General features: G+C 40.8%; 1 protein-coding gene across 4 annotated transcripts; it reads left to right on the top strand.

The window, feature by feature from the left end:
- The first annotated feature begins 1,837 nt into the window (after nt 1-1,837).
- cecr2 (CECR2 histone acetyl-lysine reader) lies at nt 1,838-25,809 on the top strand. 4 transcript variants are annotated; one of them, XM_085915033.1, is made up of 19 exons: nt 1,839-2,120; nt 9,865-9,959; nt 11,523-11,706; nt 12,553-12,680; nt 12,828-12,911; nt 13,204-13,262; nt 13,380-13,540; nt 16,278-16,364; nt 16,504-16,654; nt 17,557-17,686; nt 17,775-17,812; nt 17,882-17,973; nt 18,076-18,202; nt 18,663-19,015; nt 19,095-19,226; nt 19,737-20,523; nt 21,405-23,271; nt 23,476-23,518; nt 23,896-25,809. In XM_085915033.1, exons 1-19 carry the CDS (start codon nt 2,001-2,003, stop codon nt 23,899-23,901), a joined length of 4,644 nt encoding a protein of 1,547 aa, XP_085771159.1. In that variant the 5' UTR covers nt 1,839-2,000; the 3' UTR covers nt 23,902-25,809. The 4 variants fall into 4 exon arrangements, with proteins under 4 accessions (XP_085771161.1, XP_085771159.1, XP_085771158.1 ...); XM_085915032.1 differs by having other exon boundaries at nt 13,377-13,540; XM_085915035.1 differs by lacking the exon at nt 12,828-12,911 and having other exon boundaries at nt 1,838-2,120.
- Nucleotides 25,810-25,938: the final 129 nt, after the last annotated feature.

The raw sequence follows: 25,938 nt of genomic DNA, 5'->3' as shown, positions 1-25,938 counted from the left end.
TCCTTCCACCCTGGCTTCTTCAATAATATTGAAGGCTTCAAGTTTGATACACACTTTGGAAAAAATCAACTTGGTCAATTTACCTTCAATATTATTAATTATTATTCTTATTATTATTACTATTGTTCATGATAATGATAAAAATAATAATATTAAATTGTGATTATTAATGGTAATGGTAATGATGATAAAATAATAATAATAATAATATTAATACATTCCAAAGACATTGCAGAATGAAAATTGAGGACAATTATTTTATTGTTAACTTCATTCACATTGCCCACATTGCCACACATCCAGAACTACCACTCTGCACACCCCAGCCACAGAAAAGCAGATCACACACACTGGTGATGTAGGCAGGCATAAAAGGAGAAAAGATAAGATTAATATAAAAGATACAAACAGAGCAAAACCTCATAAGTTTAGACTTATAAATGAGATTGATGAAACCTTTGATGTTGTAGCGAGTCGCCCATTTTACATTCAAAAAATCTCACAGCACATTACTAAAGTAATGATATTGTATGAATTGACTCACAAACTCACTCAGTGTGAAATCTGTCTAATTTAACAGAAATTGGATATGCTATGAGGGAGCCTGAATGAAAATCGTCTGACAAATTAAATAGTCAGGATAAAACTGTTGGGACAACGGATGCATGGATGACTTGGTACCCTTGATTATCTCACTGGTTTGGAATCATTTGTCAGTTTTCCCAAATGCATGTGATTTATGCTCAGAGCGATAGGGGGAGCCCCTATATTGTATAAAGGCCAAAGCCTTTAAGCATGGGTGTCCAAACGTTTTGCAAAGCGTGCCACATTTGGTTAGAGAAAAATGTATAGGGGCCGACCATTCGGACTGACATTCCTCGAACCATTACTATTGTAAATTAACTTGTAACTATGCAACTATATCCTTTGCTGTCTGCAGATAGGTTCATATTGCAAATGAGAATCTATTGACAATTGCATTACCGGGATAGTTGAAGATGATAGTAATGAAAAGAAGGGCTTGATTCGAAGACCTAGTTTCACACAGTTTAATTCATCAGGTGAAAAACCTTCAACACAAGAATTTACAAAACTATAAGAAGGATTTTTGTACCATTTTGCACTCCATGCATTAAATTAAAGATACTTTTTACCAGTCTAATCATGTACTCTAAATATTTTTAGCTCATTAAATCATGCACTTTAACACAAACTAATATTTTACATACTAATTGTATCATGTCAGATTTTTAATCCAAATTAAATCATTCTCCGTTTTATCTTTTTGATTTGAACTTCATACACAACAAAATACTTCATAATCACAAAATAATAACCCATAGTCATTTTCTTTAAGGAGATGTTTACAAAATCCATGATCAGAGGCATATGTGGGATTACAATGCTTTTGCTGTTGTTGTTGTTGTTGTTGTTGTTGTTTAAATGTTGTAATACAACGTCACTGTGTGAAGGCATTGAAAGTAAAGTGTACCAATCAATGATTTTTAATTAAACTTAGAATTACTTGACACAAATCAATTATCGACACTTGAATCGTTATTTCACCGTTCAAAACATTCCCTTTAAACTAAGGTCGCACAATCAAGATCGATAGGGATTAATAGCCATTTACTTTTCTCTGTTCATACGGATTTGTCAAATCGATCACCAGAATTAAATCAAAATTAAGTAAAATCAGTTAAGCTATTATTATATCTGAAGCAAAAGTCAATGGCTTTATATATTTGTAGTAGTAGCTTTAATGCCAATCGTACGTTCTCCCCTCTCTGACGAATAATGGTATGGCCCGGCCCATCTGTTCGCCTTGGCTCGGACTGATTGAAACAGATTGATGAGCCCGGCGAGGCGGAATGGCAGCAAAGCAAGGACTTAGTGGACTGCGCGAGCAAGTTTTGTCGGAAGTGTTTCATTGAACTTTTGAACTTCAAACCCTTTTCTAATGTGAGCAATCAACGTGACAGCATTCCTCCAGTCTGAAAATGTCCCAGGGATGTACAGTTTCTGTGGAAGAAGTCCAGTCTTGGTGGGAAGTCCCCGCCATAGCCCACTTCTGCTCACTGTTCAGGGCAGCGTTCAACCTTCCTGACTTTGAAATCGAGGTAAACGATTTTCTGTCTTCACGGAAGTGACACCATAGCCCTCACTGTGGAAATTAAACGTTGTTTGTGTCAACTATACCAACTACTAGCCTCCTTAGCAATGTTCTTTGAACTTCTACTCGTGAACGTTACGACTCCGCAACAACCTAGCTAACCGATTAGCAATGCCAAAACTTAGGTGTGAACCTTTTAATCGATCGTCAATAAAGGTCAATCGAGAGGCCAAATTGAGATTTGAGACCTAGTAAAGAGATTGTTGTTATTACGTAGTGCTCTCTATAGTCATTCAAGGCTTTCATGTGCCCACTTTAATTGATATTCTAAAAGATCCGTTCACTCAGATATAGTTCACACTTAACAGTCCCACTTAAGATCTTAGTTTCGGGGTGATGATGTGCTTTACGATACAAAGTGAAACTTTTCGACATAAGCGTGATAACCATCATACAGAACAAGTGTCTTCAGAGAACATTTCCTCCCTTTATTTGTGTCTTGTCACTTAAAGTTAAGTTCATGGCGTGGGTTTTGGAGTTTATTGTCTTGCGGTCGTGAGCCATCTGGCTTGGGGAGCGAGACGCAGATGCTTCTCGGGCATTGTTTGCTCCCCCCCGTTTAAGATTGAGTGAAAGAGTTGGATTCTACGTGTGCCTGCTAATACCGCTTTGAGAGCCAAAATACAATGTGAATTAATTCCCGAAATGTATACAACCTGGCAACTATATCACATGGCCTCAATACACAGACGCCCTGTTATTCACTGAAGGGTACATAATCATCGATCACTGCGTGATGAGTCAATCGAAAATGGATTGGCTTCAAATATCATTTTACGGTTACCCCATGACGCCTTTATTGCCCTGTCATTTCAAACCAGAGCGAAAACGCCAAAAGCAATTACAAAAATAACTTCAAAGGTGTTTGTGTGTGTGTGTGTATATATATACACAGCGTTTTAGATCGGTTAAATAGTTTGTATACGAACGATCGTCGTTGCTTTGAAGGAATGCTCAGGTTCACCCTTCGTCCGTCGTTCGTCATAGTGACTCACTAAGCACAGTGTACTGTACGTGTTTGCACAATACGCTTGAAAGAGCTTCGAAAAAGTGTTCAAAGGTGGGTGATACTTTTTTTCACGTAATCAGCTGGTAGCTGAGACGCCCCTAAACAATGTTTGCCATTTTAGCAGTGAAATGTCAGGTGTCTGTCTTCAGTCTGCTATGCATGGTGCCAGTTTATTTTGCATTCTTAATTTGACCTCTGTAGTACTTCACCAGGAATCAGCTGTCTCAAAGTGCTCAACATAAAAGACAATAAAAAGACCACATTGAAATCATGCAACCATAGAGAACTAAAGAAAATACACTCTCCCATGCATTTGTGGCTTGACAAATTATAAAGGTTTAATGATAAACCAGCAAGCAGCACAGGGCACGTGCGTCGGAACCTGGTTTGAACTGGACTGTCCCCAAAAAAATAACAGATCCCGATTTTCTGACAGAGTAGTGAAGGTTGGCTAGTGTTTGCGCACAGCCCAGTGTTGACAATTTTTTTCTTCAGGCATGAATCGCAAAGATGTTCACCAGACATTTGCCATCAGTATTAATGGGGCTGAACAGTTTTTCTGGTTGTAAACAAATGTCTTTGTGACAAGAAATACAGTACAACCTTTTACAACCATTTGCAAGCTTTTAGCAACTCACCAAAATAAACATTTACCTGTGCAGTGTGTTCACACAACCTTAGTCTGCTCTCATGGAGGACTACAGTAATCTAGATTTAAGGATTCTTTTTCAATTTAACAGGGTGACTAGACGAATAACTACCAACAGTTTATGTATTATTTGCAGATTATTTATTTAAGTGATTTGATTATTGTATTTATCCTTACTCATCCAATTTTAAATCTTTTAACTCTCGGTCTATAAAATTGAGTTCTATCCAATGCCACGTCCCTGTAACAGGTGAAGCCGGTTTGGCAGCTGTCAACAGCAACACGCTCTACAATGACTGTCATTTATCTCGACCTTGATATGGACAAGCCCAGTTGCGTGGTTTTAGTTGTAAAATAGTTTAACTCAATCAAGACGCTGTTTATAGAATATAAAATTGAAATAATACAAATTAAAAAAAAAAAACTTCATATTGTCACTTTGCATAGAGGAGTACAATTTCAGTCATCTTCCCCTCCAATTGCCCATGTATGAAGTACAGATGTTTGTAACTTTGTGAGGTTCAAAGGTACTTTGCATCATACAGATGTTGCCTTTACAGTGTGCATGATGTCACTCACATTTGCTACAAGCTATGTTTGAAATTACACCTTGTAGAGATCCAGCTAAAGTCAAGATTAATTTCCTCAATTAAAAACCAATTACTCAAAATAAACGGAACAGGAAGTTATTCGTTTTTATAGTCTTTCTTTTGTCTGAAGGATGGGTGGTGACCGCTCCAACTGCAATCCTATTATTTCTTCATTCAGGTCACTTGTATCGTGACTTTATTTCTTTTCCTTTTGGTACTCAAGGCGTGTCACACTGCTTCCTCATTAACACCATCAGGAGCAACTAGGGCTTCAATGTCTTGTTCAAGGACACTTCAAAATGGTCACAATGGCTGGAGACCAGTACTTTCACCTCTGAGTGTGCAGATGTTGTCATTGGGGAAATGATGTCATTAGTGCTTCCGCCTCGTGATATGCGTGGATGTCTGTTTTGATACCAACATAATTGTTTTATTTTCTTAGAGAAGCTACATTTTAATTAATAACATACACTGTGAATATGTCTATTTTTTTCAGACTGCTTTCACCTAGTCCACAGGTGTCAAACTCAAGGCCCGGGGGCCAGATACGGCCCCCCACATCATTTTATATGGTCCGCGAAGACAAATTGTTCATCAAATTCGTTTGAATATTTGACCAGTTTTTGATCATCTGATTTGAAAACGAGTTGTCACTTTTTTTTGTAGCTTTTACTGTATATAATGAGGTGCTCATACATTTATTTGGGTTGACAGTCATAATAGCCCTCCGAAAGAAGCTATGACTACAATGCGGCCCGCGAATAAAATGAGTTTGACACCCCTGACCGAGTCATTCACAACCACAGCCGCGGTTACACTGACTGCAAAAATGATGCATTATGGCCACCGTAGGGACGTCACAAGAGTATTGGCGTCTGTGTGTCAATTCACACCAGGTCTGGTGCAATGCAGATTGTATGTGGCGTGCCGTAAGGGTCCCACAAGGTTTCTATTGCGTATTTTCATGAAGCTGAAGAAATTACACTATCCAGACAGGAAGTCAGCATCCAAGGTAGATCGGTTATATTTAAAAATCAAAAGGTTCTGCAAACTCGTCGGACATTTAAAAGGCAAAAGAAAAGAGCTTGAAATAAACTCAACACAAAATAACTCTTAACACAGAACATGGGTAGAATGATGTCCATACAGCATATCAATGTATATGAAAGGGGTGGCTATTGTTTACAAGTAGCTCGCTATATACACTGTTGTTCTTGCCTGAACTCAACTCTTCAGTGTGAACCTCTGTGATCTTCCGGTGTCGTCGGTGCAAATTTCCGTACACACATTGTAAGGCATCTCTTCCGTAGTCAGTGTGAATTAGGCGCTGCATATTTGATTGGATGATGGAGGATGCTGAAGCGGAACGTCAGCTTACATATGCAACATCAGCCTTATGCTGTTGAGCGATACGAGTTGGTTGCGTTATGCATGTTGCAAATGATGGGTAGACATTGCAAGAAGCACCACATATCCATCCCCTCGTTTGTGTCAAGACTGTTTTTATAATGAAAACAAGACAGAAATAGTGGTTCCTTTTCCAGGAAATTTTGAGGAACCTGTATTATTTGTAACTAGAGGTTTCACTGTATTTGATTTTTAATCTGATTGCATTCTTAGAATCTGACGAACAAGACATTTTCATAGTCTGTCCACGTCTAAACCTTTGCTGCTTCCCTCATAATGGTAATTGATTGCTGTTCATTGAAGTTCTTGCTACTGTAACAAATTGTTAGACAATGTAGGACGCCATCCATCCATCCATCCAGCAGTTTGATGTGTGCACCTCAATCCAAGTCCACTATTTGCATCCACTTGTTGGACTCAGCCACTAACAGAACCTCGACCCTATCCTATTCTCTATCCCTAACACGTTTTCCAATCACTAAGCCCCAGCCCCTGGCATTACCATGACTAAACCCCAGATGGTGGTTATTTCTTTCCCTTCCCGTTGAAAGGTGAAGGCTTCCCACTTTGACTGGATGCAAGCTGCTACTTCTGGGGAGGTTTTGTTGTTATTTTTCCATGGAGTCCTCTGATTGTGTATATTTTGCTGCTATTAGGTTTGGTAAATAAGTGTGCAAGCTGCCTGTGAGTGTGTCTTTGTTTCTGTTGTCTACAAGGTAAATGGATTAGCCCCGGAGGGACAATAAAGCTTTAAGCGTTTCAGAAAATCCTTAGATGGTTGTTCTCAGTCACTTGGCGAATCCAAATTTTGTTAGTGACAGAAAGCTGATACATTTCACTTTAGCGCCATAGAGTCAAGACTGCTCCTGACCAAATTGGAGGCCCACCTCTCCATCCCAAATGTATCGTAGATACAAAAATGACCATAACACCGCAGGACATTTGATAACCTTTATTAATAGTAAACAATTAATAGCTTTGAAAACAATCGTCCTGAAGAAAGCTGAAAGCTAGCACGGCTGCATTAACATAAAGAGTTCTGTGCATCCCCCCCTGCTGCCAATAAGATAATTTAAACCGCAGTCTTTGTGATTACAATACCGCACTTTTGTCAAATCACGATCATACTGCAAATACATCGTTTAGCCTTAATCCTTTGCGGCCTAGCAATGTGGTGGCCATTAAGAATTTTGTGAGATTTCCTGAACTGTCCAGGCTCCCCCCAACAAATACGTTTCAGGACGTCGGCTGCTGTCTTACCCCCGTCGACAAACACGCTTTGGTGGGCACAAAAGAATCGCCTCAAGACACCTCAAACTTGTCTACATTAAACACTCAAACGACCGTATGCCCTTTACTTTCTGTCAGCAATAGTTGCATATTCTATTCTCAAGGCAATTCTCTCACTTTCCCCCCCCACCCCACCGACTGACTGACACATCTCCTGTGTGATGGCCTGTGAGTCACTAACTACTCACACTCGTCTTTCCACATCAGGCTATTCATAAAGCCTAGGGGATCCGTTTCTCACAAAGAGTACTCCTGAAAGATCAAGAAACAGTTTGCATGTCTTTTTAATACCCTCTCTTGTATGCAATGAAGTCGTGGGGGCCTTTGTAAAAGGCTGCAGCCCTCCTCCCCCAGTTGTGAGTGACAAGTGAGAGCAGCAGTACATGCATCAGATGGGGGGGAAGCAAGGGGGGCACATACACTAGGGTTTGTCTCAGCCGGCCCCATTGTCTTAGCTCCCCATGGTTCCTTCTCCCTGTCTCCAGTCTGGGCGCGACTTCCCTTCAACGTTGTAAAGGCACTTGTCTTTGGTACTGGTTGTAAAGCAGAGATAAGAGGGAAGTCATGTGATGGGAGGTCTGGAAAACTTAACATGGACGTGAAATATACTTAGTTTACAGTACATAGGCATGTCTACGGACAGGTAATCAATTGGGCCATAAATTCTGACCATGTTTCCACCTCAACTTAGATGGCGAGAGGGTCTCTGAACATAATACATATTCAAAATAATAGAACCTTTATTCGTCCCACAATGGAGGAATTCGCATTGTTTTAGCAGCAATCGTGCATACCGGAAATAGAAAAATATCATGTCAAAGAAAGCATTTGTACAAGCAGTACACTGCGGAAATATTGTATGTCCATTAATTATTCAATTCAACCTATCGGCAACATTATTTTGTTTTGAGTATTGATTATTAATATCGACGTTTGATCAGTCTAATTGAATAGACTTGTTTTCTTTACCACACACTTAAAACTTGCCAATACCTTTTAGGACTTCAGCACCACCTTGTCTTTGATACGGTTCTGGTACCACCTACAAAGCCAGGAAATGGTCCATTCTGCTTGAGCTGTTCAGGAAAAAGACAAGATGCCTTTGACAGACCGTGTAAAAGGGGCTTATTACAGACCCCAATATTAACTCGTCATTCTCTGACTTAATGAGCAGAAGGTGTCCCACAGATTGATGGTCTCACCAACACCGTGCTTGCGCCAGAGGTGTGGAAGTGGCTTTGACAGATGTTTTAAAGAAGACTAATCTGGCAATTTACCATTGTCAGGCTTGCATCAGTGTCTCAACAACTATGCAATAGAGATGATTCACACTTGATCAAGAAATGTTCAACATTTTCTTGTGGTTTTTGTCATTGCGCATGTATGGTTGTCACGCGTTTCCATGCGGGGGTGGAGGTTTCGTCAGGTGAGTAATCTAGCAGGAACCAGTGAATGGGACGTGTTGGGGGAGAAAGAATCAAAGCATAGTAATGGAGGAGTCCATACACAACAAGCAGGCATCCCTTCCCCCTTCCCACCTTCACACGCCAACTATTAGTGACGTGAACCCCAGTTGAGCTGTCAACAGTAGTGACATGGAAACTGTCTGCCGTTAGGGTAGCCACTACTTCCACATCGCTACTAATGCTGTTTTACAGGAAATCACTCCCATTAAATGTCAGACTTAACGAATTAATCGACAAATAAATTGCCTCATATTTTTATAATTGGGTAATAGTTTAGAGACTTAACTAAAGCTTGTCCAAATCTTGTGATTTCAAGCTCTCAAAGTTGATAATTATCTGATTTTTCTAGTCTTTCCTGAACGCAAGCTGATTCATCATTTGTGTTTAATCAAAATAAGAATTTGCAAACATCTGCTTTTACTTGTGAAATCAATGACCAGAAATCTCTCGTTGTGATATTGCTTTACTGTTAAGTTTCTTTTTAAATCACAAAAACATACCACAAAAACACAAATAATTGGGGAGTGAACAGTAATTGTGGAAACATGTTTTTTAATCAACTTAAATCCAAATAAAATTGAATTCAATTGAATTTTGTATTCAATATTCAATTCTCTAGCTCCCAGAATTGTTTCTCCATGAGAGCTGTCAGAAAAAAGGTGGCTTGAAAGCTGGCCATGTTGTGTGTGTGTGTGTGTGTATATAGTTCTCAGTTTACACCGACTGCAATTATGACATGTTTATTTTCCCACCCTCTATCTGGCTTTAGGTGTAGCACGCACGCAGGCACGCACGACGTACTAACTAAATTGTTGGCACCAATTGGCTGTCGCGATGTGATGCGTGTTCGAGTTTGATTTTCCCAATAGAAGTACGTAAGCGACCTTGTCGGTGCCATTTGCGTCACATTAAACGCATCGCCCGCGCTGCCCAGCATGAATTTGTGCCTATGTATGCGAGCATCATTGACTTTCTATGTATATTACCGTGCCCCGAGAAATGCTCATCTAGCGTTGGCTGGCTCTGACATCTACAATAAATCTGAAATCAATTTGTTACAGCCTGTTAGCTTTAAAACTTTGCAACCCTTATGTAGCTGTAAAAGCGAGTATCATAGACGAGCAGATTAACAAACGGGAAGCAGGATGAATATGTGACAGTGATCTCTTTATCTCAAGCACTAGTATGAATTTGGTCTGTTAGCAACAGAGCTGGTTTTTGTAGTTTCTACTGTAATGTTTTACAATGATTGCTAATTTGTTTGTTTTTCTGTATCCTAGGAATTGGAGAAAGCGCTCTCAGAACAGGACTTGAACTTCCTCGGGGATCTTATCGCTTGTCTACTGCAGGGATGTTACCAGCGCACTGACATTACGTATGTTAAGATTTAATCGAAAATATATTTATCGGTAAAATGATCTTAGACGTAGCACCTTCATTCTTCTATTTTGTATTATTAATGCACGATGTATTATGTATTGGTGTAAAGACGCGTGGTTATAATGTTTCGAGGAAGCCCAAAACAAATCCAATATTTTAGTTATTTCTACCCATTTTAGGTGATTCATTTTTATATTATTTTTTAGGGTTGTTGTTGTTTTATGGAACAAATGTGTGTGCCTTGAAATAGAAAAAAAAAAAAAAAAAAAGATTCACCAGTCCAATGCCTCACTAACAAGTCACCCCATATTTTGACGCAACGTCTGATGCAAAATTACATTATAATCTTATTGGATTTATAAACATAGCATCGATGAATTCTCAAATATGGAACAAGGTAATTATCGGTGAGTATCGCTCCAACACAGTCAAGGATTCATGCCCAGATGGAGTTTCTCTTACAAATATTGTCTACTCAAAGTATAATGGTACCAGCAGACTGATAAACAGAGAGGCAAGCATGAGCCAGTTTCTCCACCCAGGCAAGCAGCAAGTGTAGGACAACCTGTTTTATTGGACAGGACAGGCGCTGGCATCCTGGGGCTGCCTGCTCACTGCTGGCCTTTCACAGAGCTGCCCTTTTCATCCACACGTGTTAAACGCTCTGCCGGAGCGGGGGAAGGTGGGAGGGAGGCTTTTGGCGAGAACAAGGGACAGAAAGGAAGAGCGAGATGGGGTTAGTGAGAAGGGGTGCCTACAGCTGTTTGAAAAGTGCACACTGCTCTTTCAAGATAAGCCTTTTTTCTCTGGTCCTCTTTCTCTATGTTGCAAAGATGCTCACCCCCGCCCCAAGGCCCTGTTCTTTTCTTCTGAGTTGGAACTAAAAGGTAGCGTTTAATCGGGTACGCCTGAACCGTAACGTTTGCCAATCCAACTCGGAAAAAAAAAGATATTTCAATCAATTTACCAGTTTTATTAAATTAGGCAGAGCAATGGTGCAAGTCGGGGATGGGGAACTTGAATGATGCACCGTGCTGCAATTTTTCACTGTACTAAGGTCACACGTTGTGGCATTCATTGCCAAAAACCTTTTGATACTAATTGAAGGCATATTCTTCTTGAAAATATTACAAACAACCGTGTTTGAAAAGTCGGATTTCAGTTGGTGGAGGAGCCAGCAACTCTTCCCTTCATTTTATTATTTTTGAATATACATAAACGCACCTTTTAGTGAACTATCAGTTCACATGATAAGCAGGATTACATTAATGAACTGGTTAAAAAAAAAAAAAGACATTGGTTTGATGAACAGGTCATAAAACCCCATTGGTTAGTCACACGTATCCTTCTTGATGCTGGAAGGCTTTGGCAAAAAAAAAAGAAATTCTTAGAGTGGCTTTTCTTGTGACTGTGTTTTGTTCAAAGCAAGGCATTATTGGATTGGTCTATGTAGAAATACGAAAGGCCTTATTGGTCACGGAGCCGATATTCCACATCAGTAGTTAGCACTTACTGTGAGAAAAAGAATAAATCCCATACTCATCCTTAAGCACTTCAGTCCCCAGGCATTCAGCAGATACCTGGATGACATCATCAGCTACAGGTGGGAGCTTGAAGAGGGGAAGCCCAATCCACTTCGGGAGGAGTCCTTTGAAAACTTGCCCCCTCGCACTCAGGTTGAACTGCTGCACCGTCTCTGCGATTATCGGCTGGATGCTGCTGATGTCTTTGACCTGCTGAAGGTAAAACCACAACATGTTTGTCATGTTTTCAAAGTTCTGCGTGTCCTTTTCGCCCCCACAAAAACTACACTCAATCAGTTCATGCATTTTCGCCCCCACAAAAACTACACTCAATCAGTTCATGCGTTTTCGCCCCCACAAAAACTACAATCAGTTAATGCAATATGTTAGTACTTGGAAGGTCATAAAAATGCCACGCTGTCGAATATGATATCAAACCAGCTGGTAAAGTCTATATTAGTAGTTTTTTTTAAATATAAGATAGATTGAGGTACTTAATATTTAGTATAGTATACGCTCCAGCCCACAGCATTTCAGCCGTCCAAGATACAAATACAAAATAGAGGTGAGGGAACTGGCAGGACCACCGAGGCATTGTATCAGGCCCCCACGTAGGCTCCCCAACCAGGCCAGCACAAATTCATGTACAATCTTTTTGTCATCAATTTTTTTAAAATATGTTGAACCACAATTAAAAAGTTAATTTTTTTTTATTCTAGTTTTTTCAGTAACAACAATGAGCTTTGCTTACAGTAATATAGTGGTAACAGCAAATATGTTCCAAGCGTGTACACGTACAGAAACATCCAAGGACAAATCATTACATGTTCATTTTCTATCAACACTTAGTTGCTTTTTGAAACTTTGAGCATTATTTTGCCTTGAAAAGATTGTAAATTATATGCAACATTTTTGCCATGGCAGGCATGTAGAAAATGTTCCTTCTCAGTATTGTCTCCTACATGCATTTCATTATTTCATTATTATTATCATCCACTTCTGTAAAGGACTGCAAGGACCAAATTATGTGTAGAGTGAATTAATAGTTTCCTTGGCTCCCATCAGGGTCTGGATGCAGACAGTCTGCGGGTAGAACCCCTTGGGCAAGATGGAAATGGAGCCCTCTACTGGTATTTTTATGGCACCCGTATGTACAAAGAAGAGATATTCATGGGAAAAGTGGAGAAAATCAGGTAAATGCCTCAGCGTAGTCTCCTTTTCCTAATGAAAAACAGGTCATTAATTTCCGCTGTTGTCGTAATTTAAATACGTACCAATTGATCATATTGGGACCTAGGCTTTTAAAGGATTAAATTCAATTGATGCGGTCTTCCTTACAGTGAAAATCCCGAGTTAACATTAACAGAGAAAAAGAAAAGAGGAAGACCACCAAAGAAAAAAAGATTGGAAGACTCTGAGCTAAGGTGATTTTTTTAAAATTGTTTATTTCGATATAACAGGCAGAACTTGTACATCTTGTTGCATAGCTTTGTCTAAAGGAAACTGCTGCTGATGGTTCCACAGCTGTCAGTTGCCACGTGGCCATCGATTGCACAAGTTTTGTCAAGAGTTTGTGCAGTTAATGTAAACCATTAAAAAAAGGAATTAGATAGAAATTGCAGGCAAATTTACTTGACCTAATGAAAATCTGCCAGATTTCTCAATCACTGTTGCATGATAATCCTCTCACTTGCTGTGTCATATTTGTCTTTTTAGTGAGGCAGAAAGTGAAGAGGATACAGAAAATGGAATGGATGATATAGCTCCTGCGAAAGGTGAAATACATACGTGCAGTCCATTAACAACGATGCATTTGTTGTTGTTTCTTTGGAACCTGTTTTTACCAACGCCTTAATGTGAAAAAATGCCTTTGTGCTTTTGGCTTCCAGTAGGTTGTAAGCGAGGTACCTGGTCCCTTGTGTGCGAAACAGAAGAACAGTGGTTTAACTTGGCAGAAAGCATTAAGGATAAACTGTCTCCCCAAGACCGCCATCTCTACCGTGTCATCAGCCAGAATTTTCTGCCTGAGATACGCAGCATGATTGAACACAAGGTAAGAAACCAAAGAATCAATATTATTTGTTTACCATTAGTGTTTCACAAGGTCTGTACTCTTAAGCATTCATATGACAATTGAATATTATCTGTATTTATGTTCATAGTTACTATATGTGAACTGGTTACATTTCTTGGCAAATAACATGAAAGACGTTCGTGAGTTTGTGGGATAAAGGACATATTTTTTGCCGGTGCTTTTCTCTAACTCGCTGATCGTCTTCGGATCCAAGGTCCTGATTTTGAATTACAACCTTACAAGCGCCACAATCAATGAGCTCAAAAGCCTGCTATGCAGCGCTTCAAGGTCTACTTGAGGCAAATAAAATGTGCCGTTCAATTATTCATTCAAAAGGAATGCAACATACTGCACGACAGTGAGCTACATACACAATTTAAAGCTACACACACCAGTCCTGTATTTTGCACCTGTCCATTCCCATCATACTATATGCAAGTACCTCCAACTGCTGCCACGGAAAGTGAGCTTCTTTACACTGAGCTAGGAGATGAAAAATAATCTCGTTTTCAAGAGCTCCTTCATTCGCAGCTGACTTTTAAAAGAGGAGTACGGGTACTTCATTGCTGTGCACTTGGCACATACTAAAAATGTTCTTGAATCACATTATATAGGCTGGTCAAAAACATCATAATGGAACACATTCTCAGGATTCTCTTCAGTGCGTCTCGATAACTGAGTATCATTTAATATTAACCAAAGAGAATATAATTCTTCAAATCATGTTTTTCTGGTTCAATCAGCCGATCCTATCAACTGCCCTAATTATTTTTAATTCTTTCTATTTCTGTAAAGAGATGTTGACTTATTTTCGTATTCTCTTTAATGTCAAGTCAGTATAGTACTGTTTTAGATTTTATGAGATAATGAAGGCTTTATGTCCTCTCCCTTATTTTCTTTCATGTCAAATCAGTACAGTACTGTTTTAGATTGTATTAGAATTTTGAAGATGGCTTTAGTCTTTTTAGTCCCATATGTATTAGGTTTTGCCTTGTCAACCAAGTTAAAAATCACCAAATAACCAAATTTAGCCACAGTGTTGCTCAGTCAGCTGCAGCAATCCATGAATGCAGTACTACTTCTTCCTCTCTTTATTGAATATACTTTTTTGGTCTACGTTTGCACATGCATAATGGGAAGTTGTTATTGGGAAGGGTGAGGGCGGTTAGACACATGCAGACTTGTCAAGTACAGAGTCTTATATTTTTTCAATCCATGTGTGTTGAGCTGCAGTCAACAGTCATTTTATGGACAGTGACAGCAGGCAGAGGCTCACCTTGAGGCAGGATGAAGCCTCTTGAATGACAGCTTTGTTGTGCTGCGAGATCCTCTCAGCCTAAGTGGTTACACTGGAGGTCATCTTGCTTGTGCTTCTTCAATGTATAAAACAGTCAATGGTGTTTGCCATAGTTTATTATGTTATGTCATATTATATGTGTATTATGTTTTAAAGTTACAGTATATCATATAGTAATTGTATATATATTTTTAGGATTATTATGATTTGTGGCATTTCCCCAATGCTTTACTTAAGAGGCAGCAATACAACAGAGCAGACTTGCTCAGTTTTGGAACAGCCGCTTTTGTTTTTGTGCTTGCTTCCTTTTTTTGGTCATGCACACCCCCACACATCCTTCATTGTCTTCCTCTGGTGTTTCCACTCCCCCACCTGCATATGTGCAGTTTTTAAATGTCTCTAAATGCACTTCATAAGAAGCCCCTGCTTTGACTGACTTGTGAATTGACAGGTTTGTCTTCGTTCTCTGATGAAAATTGACAAAGAGATGCACAGTGTCTCTCAATTTAGAGAGACTTTTGAGAGACTTGACTTTGGCTTAGTTACTATGTACAGACTCACTTAGATATGACTGGTTTTGATGGGTGTATTTAAGCCTTAATAAAATACTACTAGTTTGCTGTTACTTTTCTGCAAGTTGTGTGTATTTTGCAATCTAAAATCTAGGAGACAGGAGTCTACTCACTCTCTTTGTATGGAGGACACGGTTCGATATAGATACATATTTGTCTGATACAGCTTGGCTGTCACCCTCAGGGAGATGTGAGGGAATGTTGGCATCTTAAGAGAGAAGGGGGAGGAAAAACCAAAGCCAGTGACCTCTCAATACTCGTGGCTCCTTCACCCAAATCCCCGGGGCCTCACAGTTATCTTTCTTGTGTGGTTTTCTGTTCATCTTGAAGGCTCAATAACTTGTTTGTTGATCTTATTTCCTGGTATTTTCATGAGGCTATAGTACCAAATCAGGATTTGGGGGATTGATCAGTAGATTTGTGTAAACGATAACCTATTTGATCACAGAATGGAGCAATATCGCTCTTTAAATAGCAGTATATGGTCGGGTTTGTTTTTTCCATTTTATTTATTTAAAAGAGAACCATGAAAGGATGCTGGATAATCCCGGTTGGCTAGTTTCAATTTGTCATCCCTTGGCAGGTTGTAATATTGTAATAGTACTTTTGTACCGTTTAAATCGGGGGGGGTGTCAAACTAATTTTGTTGTCGCGGGCCACATCGCTTCTTCTAAAGACTTCTAAACTTAAGTCTCATATTCATCTTTTGATCTGAAGCCCAAATGTCTTCAGTATACAACAACAACAACAACAAATAGACCTTGCTGTTCCAATACTTTACTTTAATCATGAATTCAACATCTAATACAATCTAAAAACAGTCTTGAACGTTTAACTCTTGTTTCAGGAGCGCGAGCAGAAACAGAAGCTTGAGGATCCAACTCCATTCCGTGCATCACAGCGTTTCTCTGAAAAACACATGAGCCAAGAGGAGGCATGTGTGATTTTTCTCTACCGCAGCAGTAATGGAGTATACCTTTGTCATACTGTTGTCATTTTTTTCCTCTGCATGCTGTCCACTTGTGAATAGAGCCGCTGTCTGTCAGTCTCTGATGTTGGTGTTTTCTACGCAGGATAATGTGGATGCCACAGTTGAGTTTGACAAGAGAAATGATGAAGAGCTGGACAGGCAGGTCTTGCTGGCCGAACAGAGGCGAGAAGAACAAAGGCTTCAGCAGGAACAACGACAGCGAGAGAAAATGGAGAAGATCAAAGCTGTGGAGGGTACGATGGTTGGAACACAGAAGGGGAGAAGCCAAAGCCATTGTCGATATAAGAGTTTTCAGAATGAAGTTCATTTACTTGTGGAGTCATTTTAATGAACATTGATGCCAAACATAAATTTTGAAGCAATGATTTCACAGTGTTTCGTCATAGACCTATCATCATCAATGACTAGGCCGCCTTGGTGTAATTGTAACAAATAGATCAAGAGCACCCTTCAAGAAGGCTTCCACATGTCCTTCACTCTAATTTTTTGTCTAACTTTGAAGCTTGAAAAGCCGTCAAAGGATAGTACAGTACCATCGGCTCATTGTGAGATAGTGTTATGCACTAAAGATTGAAACGGGCAAAATTCATGCTCCTACATGATCACTCTGCCTCTCTCTGTCATCTGTCAATTGTTAAAGACCTGATTGTGTTTGAGTTGAGCAGCTTTATTAATGTATTATAGATCAACAGCTAGATTTGGGCTGTTCTGTGTGGATTACACATGTGGAATCCTCCCTCGAACATCTTTAATCCAAACGATGGGGGGACTGGGCTGGGATGTCTTTCATGTTAAGAAAAAAAGTGGCGATGCATGGACTAGCTCTGCTCCGTATTTGCTCGTTTGATTTTGTTCCTTTTCCATCTGGGCTCCATATAATCTGAGCCACTTCTTACGGCAATGGCCAAGGCATCTTACCCTTTCTGCAGCCTCAATTTTCAGCATGTGATGTCAAGATGCTAAAGGCTAAATATGTTTTGCCTTTGTTCAGCTGTCATTATTTCTCTGATGTGCCCGTTGGTTGTTCCTCTCTTTGTTACTCTTTCTCTCTCTCGGCCCTATGCTGATTGCATTTTTTGCTCGCTCGCTCCCTCTCTCTTTCTCTCACTCTTTTATGACATTCTCTCGGTTTTAGAGCGGGCCAGGAGAAGGAAGATGCGAGAGGAAAAGGCCTACCTGTTGTCTGTAGGGAAAGACCTCCCACCAGAACTTATGAATTTAGAGCCATCTTCACCAGTTCTCAGAACACGGACTACTAAAGAATTGTATGAGGATTTTATGTTGCAAATTATTCATTTGCATATTGAATAGTTGAATATTAATAACTTGGAGTGTCAATGTGATGTCTTTCAGCTTTGACATGGAAGATGACTACACGGGTTTATACAAAGGTATGCTTCCAGGGAATTCGCTGAGTTTCTGAACGATTGTCATCTCTGACCTCTACTCTCCCTTCTTAGTGCTGGAGGCCTTGAAGGCTCACAAAGATGCTTGGCCTTTCTTAGAACCTGTGGATGACTCCTATGCCCCCAATTACCATGACATAATACAGGTACAAAATCCCTATCGTGATCACGTGAATGTAGAATGTGTCGGTTCTTCAAAAAAAATAATTTCTTTATTCATTGTATTTTTTTTTTCTTTTCACCTCAAGACTCCCATGGACCTTTCCACCATTGAGAGGAAACTCAATGATGGAGAATATGTTGCAAAGGAGGACTTTATTTCTGATGTGAAGCTCATATTTAAAAACTGTATTGAGTACAACGGAGAAGATAGTGGTAAATATTACTTTTTATTCAATTACCCACACCACACCAACCAGAATTGGATATGACAGCCCAAAAGAAAGAAACATACTCAACGTTGAAATGGGCTCGGTCCAGTGCAGCCTTGACAGTGATTAATGAGAAATGATTGAGCAGTGCTCCAATGCTCAGGAGGAGCTGAGCCCTGCAGTGCCAGAGAAACATTCCATTCCTAAGCCCCCTTCTAGAGCTATTCATCCTAGGGGAGTACTTTCCCTTGGGATGGGGGTGAGTAGGAGTGGTGACGGACCACAGTAGATGGGAGTTGATAGAAAGAGCAGGGGTCAACATATGCCCTCTGACCTATTGGGAATGATCAGCATTGGCCTGAAAACAGTTTGTGTGCAGGAGAATCTGTGAGCTGTTGTGTATTTGTTTGATCTACATGCTTTTTTTTTGTGAGTCTAAATTTTGCCCCCCCTCCCCTCCCCAGAATACACTGTGATGGCACAGTCTCTCGAACGCTGTTTTAACCGGGCCCAATTAAAACACTTGCCATCAGAGGAGGGTGATACTGATGAAGAATTCTACATCAGCAAAGAAGACAAGGAGCGCAAGGAGAAAAAGCGAAGTCGTAGCAGCAAACATTTGGGACCTGAAAGTCTAATCAAGGCAACTCAGGATGTTCAGCGTAAACGAAGTGTGCAGGGCGGCAAAGGCCAAATGCTGTTGGAGGACCAGGTTCTCAAGCCAGTTCGACCACTTACACATTCTCATTGGGGCTTTCCTCCAAGCCAGCAGCACCGACATGGCGACATCAAGGGCATGTACCATCCAGAACAACGGGTATATTTTGATCCGTATCAATGTTTGATTTGATTTGTTTCCAAAAACTGCCACTTACATTTTCTTTTCATCCGGCCAGTTACATCGTCCTCATGGTCCTCACATGTATGCTCATAGAATGGGCATGGATCCCCGTTTTGCCTACCCAGGTCACATTCCAAGGCATGGAGGCCCTGGCTTGAATCGTATGCAGCACGACTTGAACATGCAGGTACACAGTCCTTGTACATTTATAGTATATCATATTTATGTGGAAAACGTCAGGTCGTCCCAGTGTGTTGGTTCTTTTATATTCAAGCTTTTTATTTAGTATTAATGGTAAATCAACATCAGCTCAGACTAAAAAAAATAGGAAGAAGTGGAGATGAATTATTAAAGTTTGCTTTGTGAATATGGAACCCAGTAGAACATTAACAACATGCTTAAGTGGTGTATTCTCAGATTCCAAACCGGTAGTAACATCTTTGGTTCTAATGTGTATACATGTATTAGTTCTAGAGAGTACAAAGTTTTTAACATCATTCCAAAATTTAGAAGTAATAGAAAGGTAAGCTGAAAGTCCTCTATGAATTGGCCCACTGGAATACAAGATGCCCAAAAATGCATCATTCGTAATTTGTCAACTTTTAATTGTAAACTATAATAATTCTTGAACTACTCGATTAGTTCAAGCCGTCATATACAGTTTTAAAACATGTTCGTTTTTCGGTTTTACTTTCAGCATCCTATGGGCCATAGGTATCCAATAGGCCCTGATGGTAACCAGCCTCTTCCCCACCAGCAGCAGCACCCCTATATGGGTCCAACACATGGCCCATCTCTGGGCCCCCGTCCAATGGCCCTTCAACTGAGACCTCCTCCTGAAGCCAGCATATACCCAGCCCATTACCGTCCGGAGAGCCACACGATGCACCCAATGGGGAACCAGTTGTCAGGGCCTCAACAGCACAATTACACAGGCATGAGCTCTCCAGCTATGGTACGCTCTAACATGTGGACTAGTTTGAATCACCACTGTCCAGAGAGACCTAGTGGAATGCACATGCAAGAAGACCCTAGTTTGGTCAACCAGCACAACCTGAGTTATGGAGGAGTGCCACCTCCAGTCGGACATAAACCATGGCCGGAAGCTGCCGGATATCCCCATCCTCCTCTAAATTCACAATATCAAAAGTCAGCAGCGGTGGCCAGCCCCCCAGGCCCCGTGCAGCAACGCCCTCCCTTAACCCACTCGGACTCCTCCACCAAGATGCGGTTAGCCTCTATGTTGGAAAGCCCAGAAATGCTAGCTCTACAGCAGCTGTCTGCCTCATCCAGACCTCCCGTTGGTTCCCCCCATCGCGACATGGGCCACTTTCAACAGTCCAAGCCCCCCTCAGGGGTTGGCAGTGTCCCAACTTGTCCCTCTCAGCAGCCTCCCCCAGCCCCTGAGGTTCAGCTGCTGCGTCCTGCTGGAGACAAAGGGCCAGACAGCCAGTCTTCCCCACAGACAGACATTCAGCCCAAAGGTACATCCGACCCAAGTTCTTTTTTTTTTTTTTTGTTGTTTACGCTGCTGCTTATAACCTGAAAACGATCTAAACTGGTATTTTACAGTAACAATTCAGAACAGCTTTAGGTCATCAGCATTTGTCCATTCAATTAAAATTATTTCTCACAGTAAGAGCTAAATTGAGTATTCAAAAGCTCGATTGAATGCCTTGCGCTTTGCTTGTAGAGTACAAAATAACTGGCATGTCACCAGTTATGGTCATTCAGATAGTCAACTCAAGAATTACGTATTACTAATGTAATTGTGTAATTTATTGCATTTTTAATCCTATATATATATATATATATATATATATATATATATATATATATATATACACGAAAGTCTTTTACACAGTATACATGAACTGGAACTAAGGCAGTACTGTGCAAGTACATAGCTTGAACCTGGGTTAAATTAGAAAAACTAAATTGAGGTTTGGCAATTGCTGAGTGCTACTGTGCACATAGCTTTGTACAGACCCTAAAACACAATGTAGATGTTACCAAGAAAGATTAATTTCTTTCTTACTTTTTTAATATTGCATGTGAAAGAACTTGCAATACACGTTGCTGCCAAGAACAATAACAAGGTTGCACGGTATCTGACTGCATCAATGAATCAAGGGTGTGGTGATGAGGTAGTAGTCCACAATGTAAAAAGAAAGAAATTATTCAAGTGCAATACAAATGTAAATTGTTAAATGTATTTTTAGACATATGATCTCTAACTTTGATTGCTCTGTACATAAAATGTATAAAATATGACAGATGAGAGACATACTTTATGGTGATCATCTAATACTTTATGGTGATCATCTTGCACTTGTGTTTATGTCCATTCCGTTTTTGTTGACAGGACCACCCGAAAACAAAGCGAGTATCAAAGATATTTCCAATGAACCTCCTTCATCAGAGAACACTGTTTCAGTTAACCAAGAGCACCCATCCATTCCAAACCCTACTCAACACCACAGTGGGCGAGCAGAGGGATTGCACAGCCCTCAAGGACCTCAGGAACATGTGTCTGGAGAAAAACGGAAGTCAGAGAGTGGAGCCGAGTGCCTTATGCAGGAAGTAGGTGGCCAACTTCAAAATAATGGTCCCACTTCTGTGCCCTTGCACTTCCATGTTAGTAATAAGAATTCCAAGAATCCATATCCACTTACTACTACTCAGCATGCACAGAGCAGTCCTCTCCAGAGCCCTGCACTTGTTCAGCAGTGTGCGTCACCATCTTTGAATGCCACATCCGACCGTAACTCGCCACAACGGCATGAGCAGAATATTCGAAAACAACACCAGCAACATCCAACCCAAGGAATTCTAAATAGGACAGAAGCTCCCAACCACTGTCAGAACTCTCCTCCACAGATCAGCCTGAATGTGACACAACTGCAAGCTCCACATATCACGCAAAGCACTCAGAGCAGCTCTATACGTCGCATTTCACATGGTGTCTTACAGAAAACCCAACCTGGAGCCCCTCATCCACCCCCTCTCACTTCTCTGCCACCCAGCCACCCTCCTCCACATTTACCCTCCCAGCCAAGCCCAGCAGAGCATGGAGATCAAACACAGTGCGAACCTGCAAGTTGGCAAGACACCGAAGGTCCACATGCTATGAAATTTGACTTTTCTAATACTGCTTATAAACAACAGCAGGCGTTTAGTCCAAACCATCACGGAACCCAAACGGTGGGCAGTAATCCAGGTGTGCAAGCAGAAAGAATGCGAGCACCTCCTCACAATGCTGCCATGCCTCCTCATTCCCAAGAAAATGGAGACATGGGTTCATACACCATAGAGAACCCTCCACATCCACAGTATAGCCAGACAAGCATGACCAGGCCCGTTTCTCATTCTTTACATCACCCTTATTACACGCAGAACCTCAACCCCCTCCACAGTACCCAAGACCATTCCAGGTACCACCAGCAACAAAGAACTGTGTATTCAATTCACATGCCTGGCCCTCAGCATCTCCATGCCCACACCAACATGTACCCGCCACCGCCATTCCAGCAGGAACACTACTACACCCGACCGCAGGCCCATAATTTTGTTAACAGTAGAGGTGTTTATCCTTCAGAGGGTTGGCAGCCATCTCATCAGCCCATGCTGCCTACAACCTACCTGCCCGCATCCAGTGCAAAAGGAAACAATCAGGCCAACGAGGGGTGTGTGTCACCAAAAGCCTCTGAGGGCTCCACGATCGTGAGTTTGTTGTCCCCCGAAGCTGGAGGCTTGGAGGAGAGGAAATGGGAAAGCAGAAACAGTGGAAGCGATAGCCCAGCAAAACGCAGTCGCACTAAGGGGAGCTTGGAGCAGCCTGAAAGTCCAAAAGAAATCCTGGACCTTGATAGCCACAACGCCGCCACTCGCCGTCATAGCAACCAGTCGCTCGCCTCCACTGCACACATTGTTCCTGGCTTCATGTACGACACCCGCACTGTGCACCCGCCAATGCATCCAGGCGGTGCTCCACCGTCCCACAGTGGAGTTGGGAATGGAGCCCTTTACCCTAGACCACCATACCAAGATACAGGACGATTTGGTGTGCAGAGACCTCACCCACACCTGATGGAGGCTCTTCAGCGGCCCCAGCAGTTGCCTCTCTCCCCTGGTCAGATGCGCATGGCCATGTACCCTCGCTCTGGTGGCCACTTTCAAAGTGTGATGATTCAGCAGAGAGGCTTGGCATCTGAAAACTTCCTACACCCAGGGTAAAAAGATTTTCCTTTTCTCATAGCAAAGAAGCAAATCTCGAAAGGCAATTCCAGTTTCATCTGTGATAACCTTTGTCTCCAGCCCTAAAAAACCCTCGTCATGCCATATTTTCGTGCGTTTCGCGTGAAGCCGTTACTGACTCTCACAAGTTTTTAAATTTGATTCAGTAAGACTGTCAACTTGTTTCCCATGTATCACAGGCAACACGTGATGACTGCACCGGGTGGATCAAGCACCAAGCAAGTAAGTGTGACATGCATTGTAGCCTTTGTGAGTGTTGGGGTTCTTCTGTTACATTGTACTTCAAATGGTGGTCCTAGTAGATCTTCCTTTTCATAATACTGTATAATATTGTCATCTATATGAATGAATATCACTGGGAGGTGAGATTGAGCTTTTAATGAAGTATATTTTCATTCAATGAAGTGGAGCTCACACTGAACAATATTTTTTTTTTTTTTATGTTCGACCACTGAGTTACTCTGCTACATTTTTATGATGATTATGAGGACAGCAAAGGGCCCATTATAATAGTACTGCATCATTTACTTCAAACAAACCACTACATGTTTAACTTGATAAACCTTATTTGTTCCTCTTCGCCCCCCTTCCTCTTTCAGGCATAACGAACTGAACCAAAAGAAAGACATACTGACCCACCTGACAGACTGCAGAAGGCATGATTTCCAGCAACTTGTTCACATTTGTCATCCTGGCTTTCAATTTTGGTTGGACTGAATAATCATAATGTACTAAATTAATCCTACTGAGCCCTTGTGAACAAAAGTGTATAGATTGCGGATCTTTCAAACTACTGTTGTTGAGAAACAACATCTTCCACTTTATTGCTTTTTACCATTGGTCTGCCCTGTCCACTGTGAACAATCAAAAATATTTACGGGGAGAGGGGCCAAGCCTTTCTATATTGTGCCATTATCTACTGACTCAAATTGTTCAAACTCAGGTACTGTAAAGGAAGTAGAGGGTACCGTGAGAGGCCTCTCTGGCCAAGACAAATTACAGGTCCAGTTGTCTTGGTTTCTTTTTTTTGAATGTACGAGTGAATGTTTCATGGATAAGCACACTCGCTGTGAATGAGAGTCAAAGAATCTGGATGAATAACCGAATTATTTCTACCCACTTTTAACCATTTCCACTCAGATACAGAGTTATGTGAACTAACCCTCAAGGAAATAAATACACTATTTCTATTAATAGCTCCTTCACTGGCAAATCGAGAAAACGCTGCTTGTATCGGCTTGTACCTGACTCCATTATGCACTGTGGCTTTCTTAGACGAAATCTCCTGAAACTGAGTGGCCTTGGATAGTCTTTAGTTTTGATAGTAAATCCTCATTTGTGTATATGTGTAAGTACAAATCTATTAGCAAAGCCATTTTTGAGTAGTTTCATCTGTAATGAAGGGAATGATTTAATGCGTGACATCCTGCCTGCCGTTAGAAGGTTGCAGAGTAAACGCGGAACATGTAGTGTGACATTTGGTGTTTGATGTGAGCTGCACAGTCTGGTCTTTCTGCATTTGTTTCTGGAATTTACTTCCTCTTCTCAGGGATCACACTTTGTACGGGTATTTTCCGCTACTGTTTTTACAGAGTTGCATCTGAAACAAGTTTACGTCAATTTGTGGTAAATTTCTTGTGAGGAGCTCCTCTTTTAAAGGAGGTTCTTTTGATTAAGTCACTTTGCGTGAACTTGGACTTGGATTTATTGGTTTGGGGGGGGTATTCGATCTTCGATAACTTTGACCTCGAAGTTGCCACCACTGTTGTTTTTGTTTTATTGCTCAATCTGTTTGGCAGTAAGTCAATCTACCTCAATGAGCGAATCTGGATTCAGCGGGGTCCGGTGATTCCATCACTTTTACCAGTTGAGCTTATGTCAGCAACAATAGCGTCTTTAGTGAAATAGTAAAAGTTGTGGTTTTGCTCCTTGACTTAAAAAATACTGTATAACCCTGGCAAAAAAAAAAAAAAAAAAAATATCTCATTGAATCATAACATATGACATCTTGACACCAACATTATGTACTCTACATGATGTTGATGCTTCCCACCTCCACATTTTCGCTCAGTGCCAGGAGTACACGTTTGGCAAGAATCCAACATTTATAGCAATAGCTGCCTACGTTTTATATCGTATTTTGTTGATGCAGGATTAAAAGTAAAATGTTAGGAGCTTCCAAGACTCATGACTTGGTACGCTATTAAAATCTCACTGTAGTGGATCTAAGGGGGTGGTGTGGGGTGGGTACTTTGGGGTAGTGTCTTCACATGTGCTGTTTTATCTTTTAAAAAGTGTTTTTCGAGGCTACAGTATGTGAAGTTGTGAGTGGTGGTGTTAAAGATCTACAGGTATATGTGTGTCTGAATGTATGCCTCTCTGTGTGTGTGTCTGTTGTGCAGAATTGATGCCAGTTATCAGTTAAGCATGTGCAAGTCCATTGTCATTAAGTAGTCAAAACCATTTAGATGTGAAATATATTTATTTGCTTTTTTTTTTTTTTTCTTGTTAAATATAAATGTGCTGGCCATGTCTTTTTAAGTGTCAATCTGTAAGGAATTACCTAATTTTGAAGGGTGTTTACAGATGTCTCTCTTTTTTTTTTTTTTTTTTTTTTACTTGAATGACAGATTGTTTGGGAA

The sequence above is a fragment of the Syngnathus leptorhynchus genome, chromosome 6 (genome assembly GCF_054491065.1).
Source record: "Syngnathus leptorhynchus isolate UIUO chromosome 6, UIUO_Slep, whole genome shotgun sequence".
Classification (NCBI taxonomy): domain Eukaryota; kingdom Metazoa; phylum Chordata; class Actinopteri; order Syngnathiformes; family Syngnathidae; genus Syngnathus; species Syngnathus leptorhynchus.
The sequence above is the reverse complement of the archived record's forward strand: the minus strand, read 5'-3'. Positions and strand labels throughout refer to the sequence as shown.